The 10,347-nt window shown below is 51.9% G+C and overlaps 1 protein-coding gene across 1 annotated transcript; it reads left to right on the top strand.

The window, feature by feature from the left end:
* The first annotated feature begins 4,838 nt into the window (after positions 1-4,838).
* On the top strand, positions 4,839-6,606 carry LOC144180048 (uncharacterized). Its single transcript, XM_077708456.1, has one exon. The coding sequence runs from the start codon at positions 4,846-4,848 to the stop codon at positions 6,604-6,606; it is 1,761 nt and encodes a 586-aa protein (XP_077564582.1). The 5' UTR covers positions 4,839-4,845.
* Positions 6,607-10,347: the final 3,741 nt, after the last annotated feature.

Raw genomic sequence — 10,347 nt, 5'->3', positions numbered from 1 at the left:
TGCAGGCTAGACGAACCGCAGCATGCTACCAGAGAAACGTAGCTCGGAAGGCCCACCGCCTTCTCCGCTACCACAGACCAGCCTCCGTGCCACCACTGTCCCCCCGACAACACACCGCCGCCGCAACAGAGCCGTCAGTGGGAACCACAGGGTCCCCCACCACGCCGACTCCCAGGTGGGAGACCACTTAACAGAACCGATCACAGCGGTGGGTAGGAAAGCCCAACTGAGGTAGCCTTATTACCAGTAAAACGTGCTGAGAACGAAATAATGCACGTCATTCGGTGCATCTTTAAGAATGCGTTAGAAGGCCATACCTCTCTATCACGAACCCCACGTTCGCCTCGGAGCGCACGCCTTGTTCCGGCTTTCAAAGCCTGCAGCACTCCGGCGCATTCGCCGCCGCATTCGCCGCCGCTTCGACTTGACGTAACATCTACTATCAAAGAGGTCGGCAGTGACGCCCACAATGCACGTTGACGTCACCTTGTCGCACGCGCGCCCTTCGTGCTGTCTTTCTCTTGCTCTGTGTCCGCGGGTCGACGGAGCAGGTTCTGACGACGCGCCACATCTTGTGCTAATACTAGTACACATTACTTCTAAGATGTCACGTAATTCAACGTCTACCTAACACTGGCTGCAACTACGCTCCTCTTTCACCGATAAAGCTTTTGGACTCCGATATATCAGTGTAAAGTACACGGATGAAGTATTTCTGTGGCCATGGTAGACGATACAACCCCTTCATGCTTGTAACGCAGGCTCCGCAGAACCCGGCTGTCGGCAACGCCGGCAACCCCACGGGCAGGTACATGGCTGTCGTAGGGCTCTCCGTGGCCGTAGCCGTGTGCGTCGGTCTGGTGGTGTACCTGGCCAAGGCCGGCATCAGCCTGTACCTGTCGCAGTCCAGAATGTGCCGCACTGCAGACTGCCGCGCGCACGCCGACACCCTCCTGGGCAGCATCGACCGCAGCAAGGACCCTTGCACCGACTTCCACGGCTACGTGTGCTCCAAGTGGAGGCCCAAGAACAGGTGCGCACCCACCACACAGGGCCGCTCACGTTCTTCGACGGCAAGAAAACACCTGTGCTATTGTTTTTGGGCCGGGTATGAGTGTACGTTACTTCGTGGGAGTTAATGCAGGCTCAATTTATAGACGATGTGGTCAACCTAGTTTGACAGTGGCTGCGACCTGCTACATGACGCGCGGAAGAGCGCCTCTGTCCTAACTCTGCTGTGAGGAGCCATGAAGAGAGGACAGAGAGAAAGCAATAAAGCTAGGAAGCTAGGAATACGGCAAGCAAAGGGGAAATGATATTGTAGACAAACGGGCATCAGCAGCCTATGCGAAAGTTTCCACAGGAAGACTTGCCTTCGTTAGGGCAACAGCGGTGATCCTTGGCATGCCTTATGTAGGAATACTCTAGGCGCACTTAAAGAAAGATGGTTAGTGAGAAAGAGCAGTGTGAAGGTATACAGGCTTCCTGCGAGAGGGACGACATGACGACACAGAAAAGAGGCTGCTTGTTTTAGAAGCGTCAGCCGGGCAGAGCAAGCCGGTTTAGACGAGGTTCATTACACAAGGGGGCAGCGCTTGTCCCGTCTACTCCTCGTCCCGTGTTTTTATTTAGCGCCTGTTTTCCGTGTCATTACACGCAGGGAACGAAAAATAGGGCAGAAGTTGTTGGATGGTGACGCCGCGTCACCTCCAGCGATTCCTTTCGGACAGCTATAAGTGCAGCAGGTGGTACGGGAAAAGTCATGCGCCCTTACCACGAGTGCCTACCTGCTGCAATATCAAACATATCAAACAACAGAACTTGTGAATATGAAAGGTAAAACCATTCCTGGAAGGGGCTACTTGCAGGTATGAGAAACATGATGTTGGAACTAACTAGGGCAGGAAGGGATAAGGAAAGTTGCAAGGGACAAAAACTACCATATCTGAGCAAAAGATGAGACTATTGTAATTTACGCTGCGCGTAAATAACAAAAAAAAACAGGAAGCTTCACATTGAGTATAAATGGGCAGGCACGCAGCCCCACACCTCCCAACTAAGATATGCACCGGTACGAAGATTTCCCTAACCCTTCAAACTTGCTTGTGTGTCCCTTTAAGAAAGTTGTTTCTATGGTTTTTTATAATTTTCTGCGGCGACCATTGACACAACGAATGGACACGGTCGGTGTCATTTTTAGTGCACGAAAGTAACTGAAGCGTCACAGCCAATCAATTGCTGAGGTACAATGTTGCACCATTACGGTTATGCAAGTTACTCACGCAAGTAACGTGCAACGCATTATTAGTGCCTAATTACAAGTGACAAGTAATAGAAGTTGTTATTAGGATTACTACGTAGTGCTGATAGCAGTCACAAATTAGTAGTGGGACCAGTAATTATTAAAGGAGTACTGACACGAAATTTTTATGTTACGTTTTTTTCGCTGCTATGCGTGCCTACCAGCCCACTAATCATAGAATGACAGATTAGACGGTCGAGCGCAGCGTAAACATTCATTTACGGCGTCGTTTATTCGTGCCAGTTTCGGTTTCGACTGAAAAACGCCGAGCGGCCGCCATGACAGCATGTATCACATGGCGTCACCATTCTTGCCGTATCGCTGCCTCTCTGGAAGCGCGCGCGCGCGAGCGAGCGCACGCGCGCGCCCAGACCGGCCGAGGTCACCGCCGTCCCCACAGGCCCGGGCAGCATCACGTCAGTCCCAAAACCATGACGTGTACACACGCCCGAGCAGCGCGCGCCAACCACAGCCAGCGCGTCGGCTTCGTCACGGGAGCACCGGCGTCGACAGTTTGGGGCACGTAGCAGATGATGTCACGTCGACCCGCTCTGGCCTTTCTCGTGCGGGCGAAGATTAAAATGGATTTTAAATAAGTTTCGCTGAACGGTTGCTGTTGAAACTTGCTGGGAGATATCTCCTGATAAAAAGGAAGCGTTTTACATAGTTATCTCAGCTTTGAAATTTCGTGTCAGTACTCCTTTAACCAGTTATCGTCCAACTCTCTTACAGTGTGGCATACGTGGTTAGTGTGTACTGCTGCATGGCATACGTAGGCTCAACGGGCAATTGTGTGAATGTTACCCAGCATGACTATACACAATCCGTGCATTCGTATAGAGCATGCCCATTGTGAACATTTTGCAGGCACCCCAGCAGTATATCAAGGTAATTGTGAAAGCACATCACAGATTCAGAAAACCGCTGCGTGTCACCCCTATGTACTTCTATACAGCTCATCATACAGCTTATCTCCTCATTGCACAACTATTTCCTATATATCCTATAGTGAGGAAATACCCATTTGCTCATTATGCAGCTTATTTGAGTGAAGTTTGCGTTAAAAGTGGTGTCAGTGCTATCCTAAAATGTATTGTTTCGAATGAACGATACTTGCATTTTGTCTTCATCCCCCCTTCAACAAAACCGCGCTTATCGAGCTAAAGTGGACCTGCAAGCAGCGATTTTCCTATTCGGTTCGTTTTATTCTGCATTTGCCTGTGGCGCTATTTATTAATGGGCGTGCAAACCCGTACCAGTTGCACTCTCACTACATTTCAGTTCATTCTGGTTTGTGAGACATGACCTACACACATGGCGTCAAGTCCTAAAGCAGTACTCACAAAATTTTAGGGCGAGATAACTTCGGAGGTAGATTGGTGTGAACACACATACATCATCTGAAAATATCAGCGACAAATGCAGCATTGGACATATTTACAATCAATTTTAAAGTGTCCGAAACGCAACCGAGGAGCTAGCGGAGGACCTCGTGCAATCGACATTCCTTAGATGTGGAGTAAATAAACAACATACAAACACGTCACGAGTTTGTGTTAGCCGCTTCCACACTGGCAGCGTTTCTCGCTGGTTTGGCGCTCCGGACGAAGGTCGTTGCTTTTGCTCTCGAGCAACGAACGATCCGACCGTTGGTGCGGAGGCACGGGGATTTCGTTGCCTCATCCGGCAGCTGGCGGTGACCTAAGTTGTGGAGTAATTCCAGACACTCTATTTTGATTGCTTTTTACTACACTGGACTCGAAAACTCGCCGGGGACATGAAAAGCGCACTCAGTGAGCCGCACGGTCGCCGCGCAGGCGGCGGCCATGGCAGTGAAGTGACGCAGGCTTGCGCAGGTAGCTGGAGTGATAGCTTGTTACCGCTGCACGAAAGGGGTCTGAAGTCCCAAACAAGGCAGCACATACGAGAAACAAGTTAATGATGCGGTGGCGAATCGCATTAAAATCTTCATCTACAGTGCTCACGAGAACGGCAATCGAATATCGGCCGCAGAGTCAAGCCTAACACATCTGTAGGCAGACCTGTAGGCAGAACCGCCGGCTGCTCCTAGCGCGCGTATGCCCACCCACTGTCTAGAGCGTCGCGCATCGTTCTCTAGCCGCGGCAGCAATTTGCACTCGCGGCGCCTGCATCACGTTTACGGTCGCTTTTTAATTAAGCAGCTGTTGAGATCAGTACGCAAGAGCATTAGCTGAAACTGCCGCCGACGCGGAATCGGCAGTTCTACGGCAGCTTCGCCCTGTGGTACCCGTCCAACAGTAACGTGGGCAGCTTTGTTTAAACCAAACCCATCCTTTCGCGCCAACCGCTATATAAACGGCTTTCATTAAACAACCGTCGCGCGCTGAAGAAATGAGGTTCTACACGTGATAAATACGTCGTTAGCTACTTATCGCAGAAAAAAAAAAACCAGTCGCAAATTTTTTCTCATTGCCCCTTTAATGCATTCCACCAGCCTGAAACAACTCTAATGTTATCCCAACAGGTACGGCAGCTTTGAAGCATCAGCCCTGCACGAACTCATGACCTCCTGGTTTAAAAGCCTCGAAGGAGTACTCCGGAGCGGAGCCCAGCAAACCGAGGCAGGTCGAAAACCGCTCAATATGCTTCAAGCTTGCACCAGCCAGAAGACATGGAACCCATCAGACCTCAGCGATTTCAAGAACTTCCTAACTAAACTTCACCTTTCCTGGCCTGAACCACCCCCAAGAAACGTGAGCGCTCTTGGTGTTCTACTGGATTTAATATACAACTGGAAACTATGCTTTTGGTTCCAAATCCGAGTTCTCAAAAACTTCAAAAGAAACGGCACACATCGCATCGTCCTCACACCTGGCGCTACAGTCGAATTGTACCTATTCGCCTTCAATCACCATAACTTGGTCGCCAACGGAAGCTACTCTCAACACTGGACTGATCACGAAAGGCTATTTGTCGATAACGGTTCGGTACCGCAAAATATAGCCCTGGCAAAAAAAATAGCCAACGAAGAAAAAACAATTATCGACACGCTTCTGAGCGTGGCGAACAAGCAAGTTATAATCCCGACGATCATACCACTGTCGGATTTGGGAAACTACACAAACGCAGTAGATTCAACAGAGTGGATTCACCAAATAAACGACACCATAAATATTGGCGACTCATTTACGCTCTCCGACGAAGTTCTTGTAAGCGATCCGTCACTGCTAGAGGCGATTGGTCACCTATTTGACACCTTTGGTGACCAAGAAATAATTTACCACCTGTCCTGGCAGTTCGTTCAGACGTACGCCCACATCGTAGACCGGAACCTGTTGAAGAGCTGCGAGATCCACATCGCCGAGACCATCTGTCAACGGCACGTCCAGATGGCTTACAACCCGCTTATCGTCACCATGTACGTGCGCCTGCACCCGCCAGAGTGGCGTCACACCAGGCTACGCGCAAACTTCGAGCTCATTATGCGGCAGGCAAGCAAGAAGGTGAACGGCTCGTCTTGGCTCGACGCCAAAAGCAAGGAAGCGTCCATGGTGAAGCTCAAAGACATGGTGGTGCAAACGTGGCCCAACAAAGACCTGCTTCGCGACATGGCGCAGATATATTCCACGTTTCCCGACGGTGGCCGAGAAGCCGGGAATTCTTCGTTCGTGCGCCTGTGGATCAAGACTCGCGAATCCTTGCGCGCACTCGCGGCCACTCCGTTCCACGACCTGATCTGCAGGTTTCGGCCCGTGCCGCTTCCCATGCTCGTCGCGTACGACTACTTCACCAACGAGGTGGACGTGGCGGTGGCGGCGCTGGGGAGACCCGTCTACTACGAGAACGGCACCTTCGCCATGTTCTACGGCGGCATCGGCTTCCTCTTCGCCCTGGAGGTGATGAAGATGCAGGACGCCCTAGGGGTGAGGCTGCACCCGAACGGAACGGTGGTCTCCTCGTGGATCACCCGCGACAGCCACCTGCAGTTCCAGGACCAGAAGCGCTGCTCCGGGGAGGCTTCCAACTCGAGCAGTCACCAACTGCTGCCAACTGCGGTGCCGGCGCTCGAGGTAACCTACGCTGCCTTCTCAAGCGCCGTCGCCCACTCGAATCAGTCACTGCAGCTGAGCCACGAGTTGACGGAACCCAAGGTGTTCTTCATGACCCTCTGCCTCATGTTGTGCGGGACAAACTCTTCCAAGGGCGAAGTCGTCGACTGCAACCTCCTGCTGCGCAACTCGCCAAGCTTTCCCGACGCCTTCCAGTGTGCGCCCGGTACAAAGATGAACCCGGTTAAAAAGTGCAAGTACTTCGATAACTGACCGAGTGCTGCTATGTCACGGGCTCTAACACTTTTTTTTTCTTTTCGAACTTATGCTCGCTTCTCATTGTGAATATTTTTGGTGTTCGCGTTGTGGGCACGCAATATTACGGACTTTGTTTTTTCTCTTGCGTACACACGCTCGGAGTGCGAAGTTTAACTCCACGCACGTCTTCAGAGCACGGCTATGTTTGAAGTCGCCTCAGGTCCAAATCGTCAAAATGGCGGCTCGAAAGAGTTTGGCACGCTCGTTTTGTGACATCTATGATGGCAATTAGTAAGTAATGTGGCAATGTCTGTCAAGGAAAGTAGCCGTTGTTCGCAGGTCCAATCGGTGACCCTCAGTTTGGCGCCATGAAAGATGGAACTCGCTTGACGTTGCCTTTATATATACTTTTTGTAACCTCACTGCGTTCTTTTTGTGCCTATTAGATCTTATTTTCCTCAGTGCCTACAAGCGGATTTTTTTTTTAACTTTACGCTAACATGTTCGCACCAGCTTTCTAACGTAAATTCTGCGTTTGTTTGGGTTGTGCAATAACACCATCGTAAACGTTATAGCCTGTACTTATATCATGTACACCTTGTAGAGAAGGGTGTACAATTCAGGATGCGAGGCAGTTCACAACGGTACTTTTACTCTTTTCTGGCAATAAAACCATGGCAATCCGTGGTGTGTACCATGTCCGGATGTAGATTTGTCTCCCTTGTAATTGTATACCCTTCTGCCTGCCTTTCATGTACTTCTGAAATGTACGAACATGAAATAAGCATTTGTGCAAAGATTTAACCTCACATAGCAAAGCAATAGAAAAATACGGAATTGCAAAATAAAACGCAAGTATGACTCGTATAGCGATGCACTGCTTACTTTAAGGTGTTTTGGAACTACAGTCGAGCCCGCTAATAACGAACTTGAGCGTCACGGGGCCTCCATTCGTTATATCCCGAAGTTCGTAGTAAATGGACGCCAGTAAAGAAATCAGAAGTCAAAACAATTTATTTTTGCGCAAAGAAGTCCGTGATGGCTGTTTGTTCCTGCGCGGTGCAGACTGATGAGGACGGTCTCCCGTTCATTTAGAGCAGCCGCAAGCTCTTCGCCGAGGCCCTTGGCGTAAACAAGTTGTTTAAGGTCCTCTATGTAGCCCATTGCAACAGGTGCGCTTATGGGCACGGGCTCACAAGTTCCGCCGTCATCCGCATCCAATTCCTCCTCATCACCAGAGCCCTTCAATGCCTTTCTGGTCATGAAACTTTGCCATCACGCTATGGGAGAGCTTCGTTCACTGCCGCGCCGCGGCGATGGTGTTGATCGGAGGGCAGCCGGGGGCGTGGTCAGAGCGCGTTTGGCAGGGAACGGACCACGGAGTAAGATAAAACAGACGCTCGCCGCCTTATCAGCAGTGTGCTTTCGCTTTACGTGTCGTGGGACGCTAAAATGGACTCATCATTTCGTGAGTGGCGAAAACATTTCCTCCGAACGGGAATGCTGCTACTGCGTTCCTGCCTGCTGGTCTGGCTACACAGCAGCGGCGGCCGCCCGATGCCCTCCGATCTGCGGTGGCGCCACTCGCGGTAGCCTTTGTCCCCGTACAAAACTTGGCCGGGAGTTTCATGACCAGAGAAGCATTGAAGGACTCTGTCATCACTCTTGCCCCGCTCTTCATTAACAATGCCATCGTCCGTGCATGGTTCCGCAGCGTCAGCTTCTTCATCGGCACAAACGAAATCGTCCCAGCCGAGGTCATGGCCCCGCGCCTGCCTTGCCTCGGCATGTTACGGTCGATCTCGCTCAGCCCCTCCGCGAATAAATCGCCAGTCATCCACGCCTCAGCGTTGGGCCTGTAGTGCACGGGAACACAGCTCCTAAAGCAACGCGGCTTCTTCGATTTTCCGATGACGGAGGGCACGTGCCCGTCGCTGCTATCCATGCTATAGTGCACAGAAGAGCTATGACGCGCACTTTGCTATGCTTCCCGCCAGTGCTTGTGTCACCTTTCATGGCGTGCGTTTCATCCGGCAACATCTGGCGCGGTATTCTCGTAACTGTCCCTTTTGAAAACGTCCCTTTTGCGTCCCTTTCATTGTGACGTACTTCCGGTTAAGCAGTGGGCTCTGGTAGTAGGTTTGGCGCGCTTGCGTTACGTCATTTCCTGTTGTTTGCTTTTAGCCAATCATGGCTCGCCAAAAGGGACACTTCTGAAAGGGACGCAAAAGGGACAAAACTCGAGAATACCGCCCCTGGTAAAATGACGAAAGCTCACACTAACGCGTAAGCCTTGAAGGTATGGCCGGTATTCAATGGCGTGGAATGCATGCAGGAAACCATGCAAGTGCGCCGCCATATCTGTGGTCAAACGTCTGTTGCTATAACGTCTGTTGCTATAAGCGTCTGTTGCTTATAGGTGACGTTGTAAGCACGGCCCCCAGATCAGGCACCCCTCTTCTCCTCCATGCAAACGTGTGAGTGCGCCCACGGCCTCCGCGATCGGCTGCCGGCGGCGCGCTGTTGCTCCGGCCGTCCCATTCGGCGCGTCCCCCAGCAAACCAGAAGTGGCGAAGACTTGATGGATGGATATGAACATTTATTAACTGATATATTACAGAGAGGTAGCTTGGAGAGAGCCGTCCCTATTAGATAGCACCCTCCTCACAAAACTAGGTGGAGTCCCTATTCGGGGACCCCATTGGTCGTGACCGCTGTCCGAGCACGCTGAACCAAGGCCTGTTGAGCCGGTAGGTCCAGGCAGCCGAGCAGGGCCGCCTCCCAGTCCTCTCTTTTGGGGTAGGGATTAGGGGGAAGGGAAGGGTTTCTCTGACATGCCCATACCATGTGGTAGGTGTCGGCCACCTCCCCACAGTACTGACAGAGGCCAGTGAAAGAAGGGTCGAAGTGTTTCATGACAGCCGGGCACAGTAGCGTATTTGTATAGAGGCGGATAAGTGTTCGCTCGTTGGCCTTGCCTAACCCCCTGAGGGGGGGCGGGTATAGACGATGTTTCTCCCTGTATTGGGCGGCGATGTCTTTAAATGATAATAGTGGATAACTATCTGGCTCTGGGTTTGGGTTTACGCCGGGTGCCCGGTAGTTGAGTGCGCGGGCGGCCGAGTTGGCAGCCTCGTTCCCTGGTAAGCCCTGGTGACCTGGAGTCCAAACGAGATATCGGAAGGTGGGGTCCTTGTCCCGACAAGCTCTTCGAAGTATTGCCTGAGCGGTGGTGGTGATCCAACCCAGCTCGAAATTCCGGCACGCTCCTCGCGAATCGGATAGGATGAATTTAGACGTACCGTGGGAAGCTGCGAGGGCGATCGCTACTTCTTCGGCATGCGTTGCGCTAGGGGCCTTAAACGAGAGGCCGTCCACCTGCATTCCCTCGTGAATCACCGCGGTCGTGTACCATCCTCCTCGTGGAGGACCCGCGACGTCCACGTAAAACACTCCGTGTTTGTTGCCATAGTGGCGACGCAGAGCCTTCGCCCGGGCTTCGCGTCTCCCGATATGGTCTTCTCTGTCCATTTTCGCAGGGATGGGTCGAACTCGGATGGCGCCTTTCCACAGTTCGGGCACTCTTACCCTTCCCTCCGTGTAGTGGTTGTGTTGCACGTGAATCCGGTTCAAGAGGCGACGGCCGGACTCGGTCTGTGCTAGACGAGTGCATTGGCTGGTGAGGTGCGCTTCGCGGAGCTCCTGGTACGTGTTCACCACGCCCAGCGCTAGAAGCTTCGCGCTCGAGGTAGTGAT

This window comes from Haemaphysalis longicornis, unplaced genomic scaffold, assembly GCF_048455015.1.
Source record: "Haemaphysalis longicornis isolate Haplotype H1 unplaced genomic scaffold, Haemaphysalis longicornis Haplotype H1 scaffold_4, whole genome shotgun sequence".
In the NCBI taxonomy this organism is placed as follows: domain Eukaryota; kingdom Metazoa; phylum Arthropoda; class Arachnida; order Ixodida; family Ixodidae; genus Haemaphysalis; species Haemaphysalis longicornis.
This window is presented reverse-complemented; position numbering and strand designations above follow the sequence as displayed.

What these genes read in the sequence shown, in the direction of transcription:
- LOC144180048 (XM_077708456.1), top strand. Translation starts at nt 4,846, where the DNA reads ATGACCTCCTGGTTTAAAAGCCTCGAAGGAGTACTCCGGAGCGGAGCC.